Raw genomic sequence first — 20128 nt, 5'->3', positions numbered from 1 at the left:
CATCCCCACCCGCCGTCCCTCGCCCCGCCCCTCCCCGCCCCGCCCCCCACCTTGGGGCAGGTGAGCGGTGGCCAATGGGCGAGCACCGGGCAGGTGCCGGCTAACTCGCGCCTCGCAACGCTTCGGCTGAGGCCGGGCCGGGCGGTGCTGGGACGACCGGGGGCGGGGGTCTGTCCTGGCTGGACTCGGTAGGGAGGGAGCCGGGTGCTTCCCGCAAGAGCAGCTCGCAGCCTCGCCCGGAACCCGCGCCAGAGCCCGCGCCGGGAGCTGCCCTCTCGGCCGCAAAGGCCGGCGCTCCTAGCTGTGCGCAGTTGCCCGACTCTGCATTCATTCGCTCGCCAGTACTTCCCTCGCCACTGCGAGCCTGCCTCGCCGGCAGGGGCTGAGCGCGGGCGGGCGGGCGGGCGGGGGAGGTGAGGGGTGCTGGCGTGTGTGCATGTGCCTGGCTGGGTGCACACCCCGCACGCGGCGGCGCCAGGACGCGGAGCGCTCCGCAGAGCCCGGTGCTTCGCTCGGCTCTGCCGGCCGCGACCATGTTCCAGCCCACAGCCAAGCGCGGCTTTACCATCGAGTCCTTGGTGGCCAAGGACGGCGGCACCGGCGGGGGCACTGGCGGCGGGGGCACCGGCTCCCATCCCCTGGCGGCGGCCGCCTCAGAGGAGCCGCTCCGGCCCACAGCACTCAATTACCCTCACCCTGGCGCGGCCGAGGCAGCCTTCGTGAGCGGCTTCCCCGCCGCCGCCGCTGCGGGCGCCGGCCGTTCGCTCTACGGTGGGCCCGAGCTCGTGTTCCCCGAGGCCATGAACCACCCCGCGCTGACCGTGCACCCGGCACACCAGCTGGGCGCTTCCCCGCTGCAGCCCCCTCACTCCTTCTTCGGCGCCCAGCACCGGGACCCTCTGCACTTCTATCCCTGGGTCCTGCGGAACCGCTTCTTCGGCCACCGCTTCCAGGGTGAGTGCCCACGCTGTGCCCGCCTAAGCGGCCGGTCGGCGCCCTGGCTGCCATGGCACCGGGGAGGCTCGGGATGCGCGGGGCTGTTTTAGAAGTTGTTGCGTGAAGGCTGAGGGTCCGCAGAGGCCGATTCCAAAGCTGGGAAAAGCCGCGCCGGATCCACTCGCGCTTCTGCCACATTGGGGTCCCTCCTAAAGAGCCGGGTTGGGACCTCCAGTCTTTCCCAGAGTGATGCCGGTCCGCACGCCAAACCCGGGCGCATCCTTGGAGCCTCTTCTGGTCCTCCCCGCGGCCTGTCTTGATCTCTCTCGGGCTGAGCCAGTCCCAGCCCAGAGAGCGCAGCGCCGGGCGAACCTGGGACCATACTTCGCTTGCACGTCCACCACCAATTCCCAGGGATCGGCCTCCCTGGTGCCTCGGAGGAGGGCAAAGTCCACCCCCGTGCCCCGGGTCTGTGGGAAGAAAGGGCGGTAGGGAGGCCAAACTGGAGAGTTAATGAGTGTAGAGTGAGTGGTCCGCCGTCTTGCGATGTTTCTCAGCAATCTCGGCCCGGCTTCCTCCGCCCGCTTGCCGACTCTCGGAGTCCGCTCGGCTGTTGGGGGACCAACGGCCCTCCTCCCAGGCAGGGTGCGGGGGCAGAGAGCTTTTGAGGTAGTAGGCAGTCGGAGTCTCTGGGTCTGCAAGGGCAATGAGTTTGCTAACGCAGTTGGCCCACTGGCCACACACACACACACACACACACACACACACACAAAGTTTCAATTATCTTACTTTTCCTAAAGAAAAAGAGATTTGTTGAGTTCGTTTTCTTCCTTGAATTTGTTGGAGTTTTGTTTTTCCTTTTTTTTTTTAAAGAGTGACCTTAATTTGTGCTGTATTTGCTTTAGTTCCTGGTTTTATTTTCTTAGTGTTAACCCGACCACAGCCTTGTGAGGTTCTACGACTAAGACCTAGGTAACTAGGCTTTAGAGAAACAAATGAGAAGGACACGGCATGAGAGCTTCAGCTCCTGGAGCAAATCTGATGGGTAAAGCGGGTATACACAAAGTAAATTGGATGTTTGGCACAATTATCTAGGTAATAGATGATCTCTTGAAGCGTCAGCTATACTTGCTTAACCTCTTTCACAGAAAGCGGCCTTCCCGGGACCAGTTTGTCAGACAATTTTCTCAGTCCCATCTGGCCAGTAGATACTGACCCAGCGGATCCCACAAAATAAGAGAATTTAATTATTTGAACAAGAATTTTTGTGGAGCAAACTTGTCTCCCTTGAAGATTTCAAAGATTAGTTCATATCATTTGGGGGGAAAAAAGCCTATGGTGTCAGCCGCTTTGGGCAAGAAACCAGTCAAAATCCATGTGTACTGATAAAAAGAAGTTTTATTCAAAACCTATCAAACCACATTGGTCCTCCATGGGCTCGGTGCCTGGCCTGGATCTTGAAACCTGGCAACGACCGGCCAATTCGAAAGTCGCGGCTGTTTGTAAACCTTCGGGCCTGGGCAGCGGAGGGATTTGAGGTTAGGACACAGGGACAGGGGCTCGAAGGAGAGGGCAGAGCCTGTCCTAAGCTGTGTGGTCCCTGCTCATACGGAGATGGCCTCCCTGGCGGCGCCCTCGGCTTCGGACCCCGAGCCCCACGGCCTCCACGTAGCCTTTCGGGTTACCTGCCTTGCCAGCGCGGGCTCGGGGCACCCAGGGCTGCGGGCGCCTCGAGAGAGATTCAGCTCAGACTCTGGCCATTCCCAGCCAGGCAAGGCCGGATAAGTCCTCCTCAAAATCCTCTCGGAAATTGCCGCCGCTTCCTGAGCCATCAGTGCCGGCGGGCACGTAGCCGAGTTGCAAAAACGGTTGGATTTTTCTCCCAAGAACCGTGTCTGGGCGCGGAAATGGAGCCAAACGTGGTCTCATTTTCGAACTTGGAAATCCGCTGGGCAAAGATTTTTCGAACCTTGAGATGTTTGGGCTTCGGGGTCAGTCATTGTCGTGGCAGATCCATGCGCGTCCCGGCTGCGGTGCGCCCTGAGGTCCCAACGGGGCCTGGAAGCTGCAAGCCGAGCCGAGCTGTCGCAGACCCTCCGGCGCCGCGTTTTCTAGAGAACCGGGTTTCTGCGATGCTCATTTCAGCCCCGTTTTAAAGCAAGAAACGAAACCCTACACAAACGAAAAGAAATATGTCTGCGCTCAGCGCACAGCGCTCTCTGACCGCGCAGTCCCGGCGCGCCGGGAAGCGGCTTCTCCGCTGAGCAAGGCTGTTCAAAAGGAAAAACCAGTGCGTGATGGTCCGGACCAGGAGGCTGGACCCTGAAGCCGGGGGCGGCTTTCTAGGTTTTGAAGGGGAGGAGCCGGTGGAGACGAAGAGTTGGCCGCACTTCGGTGCTATTTCCCGGACATCAAGAAGTTTCCAGGCCGGGGAGCAGCTTTGGGTGGGGGCCTTTGGAGACCCAGCCCTCTGGGACAGGCGACGGTAATGGGCCGGTGCTTCAAAGGGAACCTTTGTTCCGGCAGGAGGAGGGGGAATGAGGTTGTCTCCGCCGCCTGGCCAGCCTCTCCCCCTCTTAGCCCCGGGCTCCTCTGCCCCACCATCCCAGCGAGAGCCCCTGGCTCGACTCGGCCTCCCCAGAAAGTAAGGCAACTCGAGTCCTGGGAGCCTCAGATCTCTAACTCCCACCTCCAGCAACCTCATTCCCGAGAGTCTGTATTGCTAGTTCCCAACCATTGCCGTGAAGGGTTTCGAAGTGAGAGGCTGCAGGAAAATGGGGTGGGGTTCAGTTCCTAGCTCCAGAGAAGGCTAAGCCAGCCCCTTTCCACTTTTCCACCTGGCCTTGTCTGAAACTGACTGCCCACTCTCACAGAATTATTGCATGGAAACAGGCCACACCGCATCCCAGCCTCAAGCTTTTTCTGCCTTTGTGGGCCAGTTAAGTGAAACTGAATCCAAACTGAAGCCAAGTAGAGTTGGCTGAGGCCCCCCGCCACCCCCCACAAAGGTCAGAATGAGAGGGGCCCAGGCACTGAGGCACCAAAGGCACCAAGCACCCTTGTCCTTACAGAAACATGTAGCTATTGATCAGTTTCTCTAGATGGTTAGTTTTGTACTAACTGTCCTTTCTTACAAGGAAAAGCCCTGCTTCTTTTGAAATCAAATGTGTCATCACTTTTTAGCATCTTAAATAATTTTCCTGCCCTCTTATCTTTGTGTTTGGGTCAGAAAGACCCCTGTTTCTGCAAATGATTGTGGACACAGATTGCAGGACATATGCTGTCTGCCCCAACAGGACCTAATGATGAACTAAGGCCATTCTCTCAGTGAGGCAGACCCCAAACAACCTATTTCCGCTAAAAGAGCCAGACTTGAGGCAAAGGGGCATGTGTCTGTCAGAAGGGCGGAAGAGCTTGTTTCCACCCCCCACTTTGGATTTATAAAGACAAATACAGAGAACTCTACCACACAAACGTCCCCCACCATCACAGAATTACAAAACAGCCATCAAATCACACCCACTAAGGCAGACTGTTGTCCTGCTTTCTCAGCCCCTCACTGCCGGCCACACCTTTGATCCCACTACCTCACGCATAATGGAGCCTCTCCATGCTGCCGCCTCACTTCTGACCAGCTGGGGCCAGTTGAACTGCTGAGGCCAAACCCTGAGAATACTAGGACAAGCTAGGCTTTCTCCCTCCCTCTCCAGCTCATTTGCCACACTGTTGGGACCTCACTTGGGCTCAGAACGATGTTGTTTTGGGAAACAATTTATTTTAACATCAACAAGAAGTGTTTGCTTCCCACCCACATCTACCACCTTTCTAACACACCAGCCACCACTCAAGACCTTAATCCTTATTCCTACCTGGATTAAGCTCCTCTTTTCTCCCCCTTTTACCCCTCTTTGCCAGACCACCTCCCTGATCACCTGCCTGTGTCCTCTGCCACAAATTAAACTTTTCTTCCTTCATTCAAGCCTGAGAGCCTGAACTTGAAAAGCCCTATGGGCAGGGTGGTGCCCCACCATCTCCCTATAATGTGATCCCACTCCCTTGTGTAGAGGCACAGATCCAACCACTTGAAATGGATAAAGTGATGGAAGTTAGTGGCTTATCCCTGTCAGGGGACTTTGTCTTCCCCCAGGCACAAGCCCCTTATTCCTAGGCAACCCAGTTTCACAGAAAACCTCAGCAATAAAGTTCCCTTGTGTTGGTGTCCAAAGCCCAGGGACTCAGAGAAAGTCATGTCAGGCATTTCCAGCAGCAGAGGGACAGTAACAATTACCTGGAGAGTTTTAGCAACAACATCTCACTCATGTGCCCTTGCTTCATTTACAGAGATATTTCCAGAGATAGGAGATCTCAACTGAATTATCCAAACAATTATCTTAAGAACAAAACAGGTCAAACTGAGTCAAACCAGTGGCCATTTCTGAAGAAATTAATTGGATCTGTCAATCTCAATAGCTGACTATGTCAAAACATTCCATCTAGGGCTCTGCATTGCTGGTGTGGCAGGAGACTGCTATGTGCCACTACATGAGAATGCCTGGGTGATGTCAGAGCCTGTCTCAAATCTCTCAGCATGTGCAGCCAAGCCAGATTGTGTGAGGACTTAGTGAGGGGTTCATTGAGATTGGGACTGTGGGTGGAAGTTTGCTTTGGCTATTGTAGTTCCTGACCCCACCATCCCAGCCTCATCCAGCCCCATGTCAGCCCAGCCTCCTGAATGTTAAGAGTTGAGTCAGTCCCCATCATGGTCAACATTTACCAAGGGAGTCAGACTCTTTGAAATTTGTGTATGGTAGATAGGGGGAAAAGACAGTAGGGCGGCAGGAGCATATATTTACACATGCCCATGCAGAAACCAATATATCTATATCTATCTATATTAGAGAGAAAGATGAAATCTAATTACTTACACGTTTCTTCAGCAGGGGCCTATTCAGGGATGAAACAAGGCCTTTTCCCACCAGAGTAGTAAGAGTCACCTATGAGCAGAGGGTTTTGCCAAAAGACCTTGGGGGAGACAGGTGGAGGAGAAAGAAGAAGCCTGATTCTTAGACCTCTAGATGTTGCCTGGCTGTTGACCTAGTCTCTGGTCTGTTCTTACCACTTGCAAGGCAGAACCTGGGCCTGTTGGCAGGAATTTTCAAAGGGCTAGTAGCCTGATCATTTAGTTGCCAGGCTGTTTTAAGATGTGGAGAGTTCCTTCTGTACCTCCTGGTTCCTGTATTTGTGTTTGGCATGGAAGTACCGGACAGCCTCCCTTCTTCCCCTTACTGCCTTCCTCACACCCAGCGCTGTCTCCACTCTTGGTCCACTGTGAGGGAGATATGACAGGACAAGTGGACAAAGAGAGTTAAGGGACTTTTCCCACCCCTGGCTTCTTTAGGTTGCTCCAGGCACTGTGGGTTTGGGTTGGTCGGTGCCTCACTAGGCCTGGGCCCACCTCTGCACCCAACAGAGTGATCGCATCGCTGCGATTCTGCGCTTCCCGCGACCGGGTAGCTCTCCGAGTACAAGGAGGTGTTGGGGAGGGGAGTAGAATTAAGGGACGGCAAAAAAGAAAAAGGCGGAGAAGTGTGTTGGGAGGGGAGGAGGTGTCAAGGACAGGAGAGGGTACCGGAGAGGGCAAGGACTTGCGAGCGTGTCGGGAGGGCCGAGCTCGACGGGCTCCGGGGGCGGCCTGGCGGCCGGGCTGCGGCTCACGGCACCCTTCTCTCTGTCTGCACCTGCGTGTGTTGCCGGCGGCGGCGCGGCCGCAGCGAGCGACGTGCCCCAGGACGGGCTGCTGCTGCACGGCCCCTTCGCGCGCAAACCCAAGCGGATCCGCACGGCCTTCTCGCCCTCGCAGCTGCTACGGCTGGAGCGCGCCTTCGAGAAGAACCACTACGTGGTGGGCGCCGAGCGGAAGCAGCTGGCCGGCAGTCTCAGCCTCTCCGAGACGCAGGTAACAATCACCCCCGCCCGCCCGCGCTCCGCCCGGGAGCCCAGGTGGAGGCGGGGGCGGGCGGGGGCCGGGGCTGCCCGAGCCTCGCCCCAGCCTTCCCAGGGGCTCCCTTCAGCCCGATTCCAAAAGCCACCCCTGAGGCGCTCCCGCAAAGCTGGTCTTTAGAGACCCTTCCCTTCAACTGTGTTTAGCCTTGCAGAGGCCGCGGGACTTTTATCAAGCACCGAGGAGGCTGTGATCAAAGCTTATCCCGAGTCCTCTTCCAAAGCTCGGTTATCAGGAGGCGGCGGGCGGCCTGGCGGGGGCGGCGGGGGGGCGGCCTGGCGTGGAGTCCGCGCGCACAGCCACTCGCGGTGGCACAGAGTACCCTGGGGCAGTCTCAGTCCTGTGATTACTGGGCCCTTCTCCCAACACTCTTCCGGGGCGTCCACTGTTTTGTGGGATGACTATACCTTACCCACACTGGCGTTGCTGCTGTTGAGGGGCAGAGCTGACGGAGGCCTCGGCTGCCCACCAGCGGCCGTGGTGTGGGGCGGAAGCCCACGTATCCTCAGGCTATAAACATCAGAGGCAGAGGGGATTAGCCAGGGAGGGGCCAGCCCCGCTTGGGGTCGGAGGGAGGCACTGATCTCTGCGCGGGTTGGCTGGCGGGGCTCTGGACCCCGTGGTGTGTGCGCGCGGGTTTCTGAGGGGCCTGGACTGATGGGAAGGTAGATTCTGGGCACTCAGGGACTGTTTCAATCGCTTGAAAGGGCTGTTGAGTTGAGGAGGAAATAAACTCCAGTGGTGTTGGAGGTGTTTGAACTAGATGAAATACAATCACCGCGTGTTATTTTTGTAATTGATAATTAAGATAAGATTTTAAAAGAAGTACATAGGAGTTTTAGGGAAGCAGATTTGGGTTTAAGTAAAGACTTTGCCGTAAATAAAAGCTGCCTGGAAGCACCGCCTAAGCTCTTGGTCCATCAGGAGGACGACGGGGTGGCTGCTGACCTGGAGGCGAATTTCAGGGTCAGTCTGGGCCTCGGGAGACCTAACTGCCTTCCGCCCTGACAGCTCCCAGATTTGCAAGTGAGAGAGGTCGGTTCACCATCCCAGCAACTCCTGCGCCAAGCCATTTCCCTTCCCCGTTTTAGCCCCGACCACACCACCACTCTCCACCCTAGTCCCCGACTGTGAGAAGGCCCCCAGCTGGGGAAGTCGGGCCAGCCTGGGGTCTCCCGGAAGGCAGTCTGGATTGGAAGGGGGCTTCGTGGGGGTTTCCAAACTCTCGCAGCGTCCCCAGCTCCCTGTGGCCGACCTCATCACCCTTCCTCGCGTGTCATTTTGGTATCTATTGTCCTATTTGTCGTCTGATTCCGTTTAACCAATGCATTGCTCCTGTCTCCATTGCAAGACCCGTGCTTATTCAGATTTGTTAGCTGGGCTGTTCTAACTGCAGAGATAAAGCTTACAAAACAACGGAGTTAATTTTTTTTTAATGTCTTGAAGAAAGATATGTTTAAAAAAACAAGTTAATAAAATAATACCCCCTTTTCCTTAGTGGCAAACAGTGTTTTAAAACTGTTGTCTAAAACAAGGTGTCAGGTTAAGAATGGTGTTTATAGTTAAACAGTAATTAGCTATATTCACTTAAAAAGTAAGTTATTAAATTTTAATTGCAGAATTGCAGCAAAACAAAACACTTTATAGTCTAACCACCCACAGATTTAACACTTGTTGAAATAGTCATTTTTTAATTCAATTTTTTAGCTCAGTGAGATCATTTTTAATTAATCTTCTTTCAAACTGAACTTAGCTGCCTGTCGATATTTGCTCCTAACAATGTGTTAGTAAATGTAAAGATTGTTTCTTTAATTTTTATTGTAAGATGTTTCAAACATATATTTAAAACAAAACCAGATAGAATAATGTAATGTACCCAGCGTCACCATCAAAACTCATATTCTATCTATATGTGAGCTGGTTTTAGTATATAGAACAAAAAACAATAGAACTATGGAAGATCTGAGCCTGAGAAACCTCCTTGTAGAGGCCTGTCTTTCCAGGTGAGGAGTCTGAGACAGGGATGGACCGGGTAGAGCTTCCCAGGAGGGCAGATGCAGTTTCATTATCTGCTTCCCTGTGAACAGATTGTGTGACCTTGGGCAAGTTGCTCAACCTTTCTGAGCTCTGGTTTTCACATCCAGAAAACACATTGTTCAAGGATTAAAGGCACATAATATGAATCCAAATAATGTTAATTCTCATCCCCAGTCCATCCTTTCCCTTTGTTTAAAGTCGTATGTCAAGTCAGTGCTACAGTAAGATCCAAACCTGGGTTTCCTGATTTAGTCCAGTGTTCTTTCTGCCACATCCACTCTCCTTCTTTCATCATCAGCAATATCTTTCTGGCCCTCTTATAACTTATCATTTTTATCTGGGCTATATAATTAACTAATTATCTATCCATCTTTCAGTATTTACCAGGTCGGCTTACCTGTCATTTCCAGCTGTCAGCTATTTGTCGAACATCAGTGGCTCCCATCAGCCCACTGCCATCTATTTCCACTGTTGCTATCTATATTTGTCTCTCAGAGCTCTCTAATCTGTCCCTCATGGATAGCTGTTTTATATCTAGCCATGTACTTCTGTCTGCTCTCATTAAACTGCCTCCCCAAAGCTGGTTAATTTGTGTCTCCTATTTTCTATTAATTGAAATCTCCCTAACAATAACTTATTTACACAACTGCTGATTATCTTCATCATCTATTCTCTTTTTATCTTCTGTGTATCTACCATCCACCTCAAATGTCCATCTCTAAAGATTCTCAACTGACAGTATGTTTGTATGTCTGATAATGGTTGTCTGTCATCTCATCAGCTGTGGCTTTGTCTTCTTTCTGGGCCTCAGTTGCTGTACTGGTAGGATTGAATGAAATGAACTCAGGGTTCTTTCCAGTCCTGAGTTTCTGGCTCATATATGTTCTTTTTCTCTGTGTTTCTATATAATCCTTCTTCCAAGTTCTCAGAGTTCACAGTGTATCTCCCACATATCATAATATGCATAGACTCTGCTGTTGTTTAATTGCCTGCCATGTCCAAATGTCACTCTGCAGACTGGCTGTATCTGTCTTGCAAAGAAAATTTAAAATACAGATTCCCAGGCCCCACTCTGAAAAGTCTCTTAGCAGTTTCAGGAAAAGGAAAAGGAACCCAGGGAGAGTTTTTAAAACAGCTCAGTGGGTGATTCTGATGAACAGGCCTGAGCATCTCCACTCTGGGAGGCAGAGGTCAAGTCTCCCTATTTCTCACTGTACCCAGGGCAGCTTAGTGACCAGCGAGCGGTAGATGCTCTATAAATGTACTGAGTCAGTGGGCAAATTCCTCCTGATTGCACACATATCCATACAGTAACTTTATCAGTCATTTCCCTTGCTCTCTGCAGTCACTGCTCCTTCCCTAACCCTCTGTTCTCTTTCCCTTACACTTTCATCTGTATTGTTGATCTAAATAATCTAGTTTTATCCACCAGCTAGCTCATGGATAAAACTTCTGGGAAGGTTAAGCAAATAAGTGTGTGGGTCTTAATGCAGAACTCCAAGCTTTACCATGGAGTGTTGAGAGGTGAGCGGGAGTTTCTTTGTTGGCACAGGTGCTCTGTGTTCGGTTGGGAGTAGGATATTTGTGCTGGGATGGCTGCGAGTCAATCCAGGAAGTGGAGGGAGGAGCCCGGAGCAAGGGTTACTTCTCCCTTTTGGCTCTAGGGACTTGCTGTTCATTGCTGTGGTACAGCCCTGGAATCTGATCAGGGTGATGCCCATTTAAACTTCAGTCCTGGTGACTGGTGGGGCAGATCCAGGCCTGGGTCAGGTCAGAGCCATGAGTGTGAGTGTGTGCGTGCATGTGTGTGTGTGTGTGTGCATGTAATGGATATGTGTAACATGTATATGCTCACAGTGTGGGCACATATGAGCTTGATGTGATTAATACCCAACAGGTGATATCACATGTATATATGGCAGGGGTGCAGCTTGTATGATTCTGAACCTGTGTTAGTTTTAGGGGCAGTGATAGAGAGCATTGGTTGCTGCAGGCTGGTTGACTGGTCCATGTTTCCAGTTCTGAACACTTTAGGAGGTGTGTCTTGACCTTCCCTGGCTTTGAATTGGGCTGAGCTATGAGAAAAAAGGTACAGAAATGTAGTCCTTAGTGTTGGGAATTCCTCATTTGATGGTGGGGGCTAAATGCAAAGTGTGTACACTTGTGGCACATGAACAGAATCAGTGACTGGAGTCCCCTCGGAGTCTCAGAGTCTCAGCTGTGGGCTGGAGGAGGTCAAGGGAGACCTGCATAGGTGGAGGGCTCCCAGAAGGCCTTGGGCCTGGAAGGCTTGGGGGGATGCACAGGATTCTAGGTTGGTGAAAAGGAAAGGAGGGGCAGATTAAGATGGAGCAGGAGCTGTCAAGTCTGTCTACCATCTTGGGGCCCAAGAGCAGGTAGGGAGGTCTTAGAAGGAAGAAGTGTGTGGTCACCTGTCTATGGGTTTTCCTCCCAGGGGCATGGTAAGGGGACTCCTTGGGTCCTTCCCGCTCTGAAATGATCTGCTTTTTGGAGAACCGATAAGAGGGAGATATCCAAGTGACTTGAGTTTTAAGGAAAGGTCCAGAGACCTTTGTTACTAGCCCACTGAGATAGACTCAACCCTTCTCTAAGTCTTGGTTCTTCTCCAAGAATTCCTAACCTCTGCAGTCCCAGGAGTCAGGAGAGGGCAGGGGAGATGAGGGAGACTGCAGTGGTTCTCTAAGGGCATGAGGAGGCAGGTGAATCTTGTGATGTCTTGTGGAGAGTGAGCATAAGCATCCAGGATGCTCTGAGAGAGGAGGCAACAAAGGGCTTAGGAGAAGTTAGAGCTGTGTGATTGCAGGGAGTCAGGGGTGACCTCAGCTGAGTTTACCAGACTATGGAAGGGTTGAGTTTAGCCTGGCATTGGGCTTGACCTGAGGGTGGGAGCAGCTCAAAAGATCAAATAATAGGAAATGGATCCCCAGTGGACAGGGCAGGGAGGAGAGAAGTTTGAAGGTTGGCTTGATTGATGTCTTCAGGTCTCTATTCTGAGGACTTTCTCTGTGTCTAAGGATGACAGAATAGGACACAGACTTAAAGCAGAAGAGATAACAGCAGGCTATGCGGAACTTCTTGTGTCAGAGTTACAAGACTCGACTACTCCCTGACAGGGTATTTGAATTCCTTAGGGATAGTATACAGGGGTCAGGAACCACAGACCCTTTTGTTTGGGATGGGCTAATATTGAGGAATGGTGAGAAAGAAGGGAAACAGACCTGCTTCATTCAAATAATGGGTTATTCAAAAGTAAAGTCTGAAATGTTGGCTAAGGCTGTAGTTTGTTAGTTCATTCATCCCATCCATTCATGCATTCATACACACACACACCTTCATTTGTTAATGCATTCATCCATCAATCCTCTAATACATTGATATGCATTCATTCATCCACAGCACCTTCTTCCTCCTGCCTGACTCATGTTGACCCTTGTTCCCACCAACAGTGGGTCTCCCTGCCCAGATGTTCCCTAGGAGGGGTTAATCCAACACACAACATGGAGAATTAAGAACTGACCCTCTTGTAGAAATGCCCACTAAACTGAACCAAGAAAAGGACCCCATCTCTCCAGGAGTTACTTCCCCCAAACTTTTTCTGATTAGACCTCAATCCCTCTGCCATTGCCTCCTGACTTCCAGGCACCTCTTGCAGAGAACACAGGGATAGGTCACCTCACCTCTGCCCAGCTGGCTGCCCACACCTGAAATGTGCCCACTGGGGCATCAAAATGGACTAACCCAGTGCTTTGGTTCTCCAGATTCCCATAGTCTGGTCAGGAGACAGAGGTTCAAGCAAATAAATTAACACACTGCTGGGGTGACTGTTACTGAGACCATGAGAAGTACTAAAGAAGTACAGACAGGTGATGGGGCTGGTCCAGGCCAGGAACATCTAAGTAGGGTTTTAAAGGCTAAGTGAGAGTATTCCAGATAGGGTAACTCAGGCAAAGTGGAGAATCTTGGAAAGATCTGGCTAATCTGAAAAACAGAGATGTTTGGTGAGGTGGGGTCTTGGGAAAGCACAAGGAACCTCTCCCCAAACCCAGAGTGGTCCGAGATGGAAGAGGAGTTCCTCTGGCTGACACCCAGACTGCGCCTTAGGGGCTAGTGTGCATCTATTATGGGGAGGCAGTTGCAGAATAAGTACAGCCTCCAAAAGCCGGGTCCCACTCTGGAGCCACACCATGTGACCTGGTTCCTCTCCCAGGCCTCTGTCCTATAGGGAAGGGGCTCTGGGATGACCCCAGATTTCCTGGGTGAATTAGAGAGGTCATGAGATGTCGGTCTTATCTCCTACTATGCTCAGAGCCCAGTTCCTTTTCTTTTTCCAAGTAAAATATAACTTTTAATTGTTGTTAGCAGCACAATAAAGAAAAGGCAAAAAAGTGGAAAGAACATAGAAATGTCACCTATGATTTGGGTATATTTCCTTCTAGTCTTTTTTCCCTATGCATAGATTTTGTTTTTCCGTGGTTGTAATCCATCGTGCCCAAATTGTTCAGCCTGCCATTTTCACTGATATTAAGTCATAGCATCCCCCTATTATTACAGCCTTTGTAAACAGCATCTGGACAGTCAGCCCAAAGCTGTTCTTCAGAAAATTGCCAGGCTGCCTAGGCAGAGGGTTTATGTCCTCTTTCTAGAGAGCTGCTTCTTTGACCCCAGTCATTTTCATTGTAAAAATATTCAGAATCGCCTTTCACTTGGTGTGCTAGGAAGCTGGCCCTGGCTGAAGTTCCACCATCCAAGCTTTCCTTCTTCAGGCTGGTACTGCAGGGCAAGGGTAGCAGGCTGGACCCATACCGCTACGGGAGAGTCTCCTTAGAAGGTAGGGAGAAGGTGGAAAAAGGGGCCCTCTGTCCCTGGTGTTGTCCCTGGATCACTCCATCACCGGGCTGGCCACACTGTGCCCTTGGCCATTCCCTTGGGCTCTCAGGAATGCCTCCCCAGCCCTGGATCCGGGCCTGAGTCACACACATGCCTTGTATAGGAGGTGAGGCAAGCTCATCCGCCTACTAGCTGGCAGAATCGCAGCAGGCTCCAGGGTGGGGGCAGGGGCCAGGCTGGCTGCCAAGTGGTTGTGCCCAGAACCACCCAGGGCCCAGCCTGTCCTGTGCCCAAGGAAAGGTGGGCATGGAATCCAGAAGCCCTATGCCCACAGCATCTGCTCTCCTCCCTTGTCTACCTGAGGTTTGAATCCTTCCCTGGAAATAAGGGAAGAAGACCCACTCCTCACAGCATCCACCAAGGCTGGGTACCTCATCTCTTCCTCCCTGCTTGCTGCTCGGCATAGCCCTGAGCACTGGCCACCCCCAACTCCATCCTTGAGCTCTAAAACCAAGGGGCAGGGCAGATGGTGCCGTGGAAACCCTGGGGAGGGGCTGTGCTCCATGGAGGGGACAGATGGGAGTGTCTGGGAAGTGTGCGAGTAGGGCATCCTGGGTGGGAAACTGCCCTGGGCTCGGAGGCCAGGCCTGCTTTTGGCTGTCATTGGCTGGCTTTATGGCTGAGGCCTGTGTTTTCACCTGTTCTCAGGGAGTAGGGGCTGGACCGGGGAGTCTTCCTGAGAGTTGCCCTTGGCCCTACCCAGGGTTCAAGGATCTCCCTTAGCAGTCACTGCTGCCAAAGTGCTCAAACAAAACCCAGGTGCTCACTGTCATTCCACTCACAACCCTCCACTCACCACTGGCACAGGCAGCACAGGTGCCCCAGCTGCAGTTGGCAGTATGTACCTACTTGCTTTTTAAATGTGCTGTCATTTCCAGGAAAGCATCCATGCCTCGTGCCCCTGCTCCCTCTGCATCACCTCCCCCAGGGACCCTCTAGAGCAAAAGCCCAGGAGGTGCCCTAGAGCTGCAAGGCCCCAGAAAGCATCTCTCCTGCGGATGACAGACTGAAGCCCAGAGGAAGAACTTAGCAAAGGATCCGTACCCAGACCCAACCCTGCCAACTCTGTGGATGGCCTGACTCTGCCAGGACAAGTAAAGGACTGTCAGTCAGGGGAGTTCACGGAGTGAGGCTTTCACCCCAGTCCTCAAGTGCAAAGACTAGCTAGGGAGCCAGGACGACCCCCCAGATAACCCACTTGAGGATATTAAGTGCTGTGTTCTGGATACTGAGCAAATGCTGGAGGAAGAGGGAGAAGAGAGGATGATTAAAGATGGGACTAAATCTACAGAGGCTTCCTGGAGAGGGTGGACTTAGCATGGCAGTGCTGCCCACTCATCACAGAGGATGGCTGTCTGGTCTCTGTTTGAACCCTCTCCTTGTCAGGGTTCTCACTGCCTGACACAGAAATCGGGAGCTCTCTGTGCTTAAAGAGGAGCTCACTGCTGTTGCCTGAGATTTCTCCCAGTTGTCCCTTGGGTGACTGTTTCCACATCTAAGTGGGCTGTCTCCAGGCAGGGCTGCAGATACTGCTGTGTCTAAGGGGGATGAAGCCTCATCGGTGGGTTTCTGACTACCCTGAGGAGCTGGCACCCAAGGAACTAGGGCTCCCCACCCACCCTGCTCTGCCTCTGATGTCAGCTGGGGAGTACCTCACCTGACGTCGCGGGATGGGGCCCTGGGTGAAACAGCCTGACCTGGGCCGCGTATGAGCTAGAGCCTTGAGCAGCCGGCTCCGTGGCCCCAGGAGTACCCTGGCTGTCTGAGCCTGCCCTCCATGTGGCAATCACCACTTGACTCTGCCTTTGTGCCGCATGATGCATGCGGCAGCCCAGGGGGTGGGGCCCATGTCAGGCCCTCAGGGCACGCACTGGGACCCAAGCAATGGCTTTTGTATGTTCTCTCATTTACTGATCACATCAGCCCTGTGAAGGACCAGTTATTAGCTCTTCTGTAGAAACCGGTAGAGATGGACTCCAGAGCCTGGGAGCCCCTCTGCCATGGCTGCAGGATGCTCAGCAGCTCCATACCCCTCCCTTCCCTCTCTTGAGAGGGACCAAAAACTGCCCTTGCTGGCCCTCCGGGTCCTCTCTCTGTCCCGCACCCCACATTTGCATGGGGAAGAGCAGGTCCTCCAGACCCAGGTGGCACCTGGCCAGAGGAGAGGATCCTGGCCTCGCTTTCGCCATTTGGCTCCCAGCTCGGCCTGGGTGCCAAGGCCCAGTGGCTGCTCTGGGGGCTTCCTGGGTGTTTCTCACCTGTGCCCCCTCCCTCCCTGGCCCAGGTGAAGGTGTGGTTCCAGAACCGCAGGACAAAGTACAAGCGGCAGAAGCTGGAGGAGGAGGGGCCCGAGTCCGAGCAGAAGAAGAAGGGCTCCCACCACATCAATCGGTGGCGCATTGCCACGAAGCAGGCCAACGGGGAGGACATCGATGTCACCTCCAATGACTAGGGTGGGCAGTTGCCACACATCCACGAGGGCAGAATGCTGTTCGCTGCTGGCCAGGCCCCTCGGGTGGGCCCGACTGGACTCTGGCCATTCTCTGGCCAGGCTGTGGGGAGAGCCTCAAGTCACTGCCCCACAGGGCTTGGAGTCTGGGGCTGCCACCGACGGAGGGACAAGAAATGGGCTGGCTGAGGCCCGGGACTGCTTGGCCTTCTCCACACAGAGCCTGCCTGCCTGCCTGCGCAGGCCACCAGACACTACAGCCTCTCAGCCACTCTCCATTTCTCTGCTCTCCTTTTTGTTTTGATGCATTTCTGTTTTAATTTATTTTACAGGCACCCGCTGTAGTTCTTAGTGATCCCTTTGTGTCTCCCTTCCCTATGGGAATAATAAAAGTCTCTCTCTTAAAGACATGGGCATTCAGCTCTAACCCCGGGTCTGGGAGCCTGGGGTGGGGCTTTAGGGACTCAATCCATTAACTCCTGTTCTTTGTTGGTGTTTCACCCTGGTCTCTAGTTCCAACTCTACAGCAAGAGAAAGCAGCTAGGCATAGGGAAGGTCCACCTGTGTCTTGAAGGCTATGCTCAGGTCTTTCCAAACTTACTGATCAGTGAGATTCAGGCCAGGTGGGTCAGAGGAGAGAGAGTGTGTGCACCTCTGCATGCTTACAGAGTCTGGTGGCTTCCCCAGTTGAGGAAAAGAAAAAACACAGAAAAATAGGAATATTAGGGGCTGGGTGGAGGGGGCACCATTCAGAGAGGCTGACAGTCCCAGCTGCAAATCCTGGTCACACCAGAGTGTTCACTCTGTTCATGGAGAACCCCCTTGTGCAGATTAAAGCTTCAGAGCTGAGCCTGCAACAGGTCCCCAAGGGTCAGGGCTTCCCAGCCTGGGAAAGAGCTGCAAGGCAGGGCCCACTAAACCCTTCAGTTTACCTGCCCTTCAATTGTCCACGTGTCTTTCCCACTGTCACACATCAAGGATTCCCTCATCCAAAAAGCGAGACCTGTCTTCTTGACATCCTTTCCCCCACAATGTCCAGACTGTCTCTACTTCTTCACCTCCCCAGTGCTCTGCAGCCCTCTGCTCTTCGGCCTCTGCCTCACCACTCTGCTGCTGCCAATGACAGTCACCAACCATAGTTGTGGCTACCTCCCTCTAGTCAAACTCAACTGCTTTCCACCTGGCTTCATCTGCACCCCAATCTTCCTGCCATTCCCTCCTTGATGCCCCACCCCTCCCTGCCTTCATTCCAGTAACTCTGACACCTTCACCTCCTGCTTCTCTGAGTGCCCCCCAGTCTTGTCCATGACTCATCGCCCCTGTCCATCCAGGGTTAGTCCTCGTTCCTCCTGCCTCCTCACTGTGCCCTCCGCCTAGGGCTTTGTACCCACTTCCAGGACTTCTCTGAGCTCCCTGGTCCAAACTTCCAGCCAACCTCTGCTGAGCCACAGCCCAACTAAGCCCACTGCCAGCTGTCTGCTGCCCTCCACTTCCCTTGGCACCACAACCCAACACATCCATAGTTGACTCAGCTCCTCCAGGATTGCCCACCTTGGCAAAATGGGCAAGGTTTCTTCTACCTTGGGAAATAGTGTACATGGCTTCTGGGGGCTGGGGGGGAGGGCAGGGTGGTAGGCATAATGAGGTTTGTGTGGATGTCAAGGATGAGGCCCACTTGAAAGGAGGCCTTCAGGGTTCTCTAGGAGTCCTTCTAGGGTTCTCGTCCTTGAGTCCAAATAGGACCATGTCACCCCCTTCCTAGGCCTCCCTCTCTGCCCCCATTTCCCTCTGCCTTTGGCCTCTCTGGCTTCGCTCCTGGTGCCCTCTGCTTCAGTCTCGCCCTTGTCATCTCTGTCCTCCATTGAGCCAGGGGCTTTGCCTGTGCTCAGCCTCTCCTAATGCTTCTCTGGGCTCCTGGAATGTCCTGGGGGCTTGATCAACATGGCAGTCACTGGAAAGACGTCAAAGGCCCAGCCTTGTTGCCTGGGACACAGGCAGGGATCCGAGCACAGTGTCCTTCTGCTGGGACTGTCAACATCTCGCTTGGGTCCAGTCAATGCTAGACACCAAAGGTCTTTGTTGGATCCCAACACCCTCTTCCTGCACCAGCCCCCATCAGCCAGGAAACTGTGTCCCTCCTATATTGAAAGTCCTAACCTGGATAAGTCCAAGTTAAATGTCAAGGTGGACTCTCTCACTGCCGGACAGGTGGGCTAGCCTGTGGGGAGCATGCACATGCAGTGGGTGAGGGCGAGGAGGCATCCTTGTGGCACCAGGTCAGGCAGAGGAATGGGCGAGCTGTTCCTCTCAAGATTCTCTCACTTGCTGGGGGAGGGGGTGTAGGAAGATCACAGCAGAGCACCCCCTGTCATCCAGATAAAGGGCTGGAAAGGACCCAAGGAAACCTGCCAGTCTTCCCGGGGCCAGGCCTGCGAGGGGCGGGCTGGGAGTCCCCGCTGCACTCCCAGCCGTCCCCCGTGTTGTGCCTCTCCCCACAGACGGTAAATATTGGTGTTGTGACTTCATTAATAAAGGCTTCTGTGAGCCTGAAAAACATGGAATCAGGATGAACTATTTTCTGAGCTGAGGGCTTGCCAGGTTTGCTAATTTGGGAGTTTTTGGGCCCTCTCCAGGGAACAAACCAAAGTTTCTCTTGAAGAGACACAGATGCAGCCGGGAAGGGGAGAAGCCGTGGAAGGGTGCCCCCTTCTCTCCCCCAACCGCTCCTGCCTGAGATCAGGGCCCTGCAGGGTGAGGGCAGGTGGACAGGAGCTGCCCCGCCAAACCTCCCCTGAGTGACCCTGACTCAGTCCTATCCCCTCCACTGGACTAGCCTCCCTGCCCCACAGAGCCCAGTGGGCTCAGGAATCAGTGACACCTGCCGGAACCCCAAGCTGCCCTGGCTGGAATGTAGCTGGAGTGGAGGAACACAGAGGAGCTCTTCTTCCTGCTCCCGGCCTACGCCATGGGCCTCACCTTTGCACATCCCCTGCCTGTGGGACGTTCTGGGATTAGTCCCTGTGGCTCCACAGCAGCAAGGCTCATGCTCTCAGCATCTCTGCACTCGGCTTACACCAGCTCCTCCCTCCGGGTGCTGTGACGGCTTCCCGTGGGGCTTCATGGAACCCTCATCTAGTGAACTGGGTTCTGCCAGAAGGGAACCAGGCCAGGGCCCACAGGCCTCTTCTGAAGCCCCTGCTCCAGGGCAGCCATGCAGGGGGAGGGGCAGGGAGGCCAGCAGGCTGAGCCGGTGCAGGCCCAGCCAGCTTTCCTGTCAGACAGGCGCTGCCAATGCGGAGCCAGACATCGGGAACAGGTTTAACCAATTACCCGAGCGCCCCATCTGCTGTCTGGGGTGTGTGTGAGGGTGAGTGCATGTGAGGGTGTCTGGGAGAGTCTGGGAGGGCTGTGGGCGTGTGTGTGAGAGTGTGACTGTGTGGGCGGGTGTGGGTGTGTGGCTGTGCACGTGTGGCTGCAAGTCCCAGTCATGCCCCCTCATTTGTCAAAGACTGTGGCTACCAGCTTATGGTCATGTCTCCCCCAGACCTCGGGGTCTGCATGGACAACCCACCAAGCACCCAGCCCCTCTTCTCTACTCTCATCACCACCCACCCCAAGGGCTTCTCAGAGCCCAGAATTGTGCCTTCTCTCAAATCAACATTCACATGTCCCTTCCTGTCGGACCGCATGTTCTTCCCACTCACGCCCTCAGTTTTCCTCTACATCCGTGCTTTGACCTCACGAAATCCTCTGTTCTCTCTCTGACATCCCCTTGTCCCACAGTTCCCTAGTCACAC

At 53.6% G+C, this 20128-nt stretch overlaps 1 protein-coding gene across 1 annotated transcript; it reads left to right on the top strand.

Annotated features, from left to right (window-relative positions):
* The first annotated feature begins 404 nt into the window (after window positions 1–404).
* EMX1 (empty spiracles homeobox 1) lies at window positions 405–17893 on the top strand. The gene is made up of 3 exons (XM_036906463.2): window positions 405–954; window positions 6708–6892; window positions 16167–17893. Exons 1-3 carry the CDS (start codon window positions 534–536, stop codon window positions 16332–16334), a joined length of 774 nt encoding a protein of 257 aa, XP_036762358.1. The 5' UTR covers window positions 405–533; the 3' UTR covers window positions 16335–17893.
* Window positions 17894–20128: the final 2235 nt, after the last annotated feature.

This window comes from Manis pentadactyla, chromosome 2 (genome assembly GCF_030020395.1).
Source record: "Manis pentadactyla isolate mManPen7 chromosome 2, mManPen7.hap1, whole genome shotgun sequence".
In the NCBI taxonomy this organism is placed as follows: Eukaryota; Metazoa; Chordata; class Mammalia; order Pholidota; family Manidae; genus Manis; species Manis pentadactyla.
The sequence above is the reverse complement of the archived record's forward strand: the minus strand, read 5'-3'. Positions and strand labels throughout refer to the sequence as shown.

What these genes read in the sequence shown, in the direction of transcription:
- EMX1 (XM_036906463.2), top strand. Translation starts at nt 534, where the DNA reads ATGTTCCAGCCCACAGCCAAGCGCGGCTTTACCATCGAGTCCTTGGTG. An exon ending in CTTCGGCCACCGCTTCCAGG is followed by an intron (nt 955 to 6,707) that starts GTGAGTGCCCAC and finishes GCGCGGCCGCAG; the next exon opens with CGAGCGACGTGCCCCAGGAC. An exon ending in TCAGCCTCTCCGAGACGCAG is followed by an intron (nt 6,893 to 16,166) that starts GTAACAATCACC and finishes TCCCTGGCCCAG; the next exon opens with GTGAAGGTGTGGTTCCAGAA.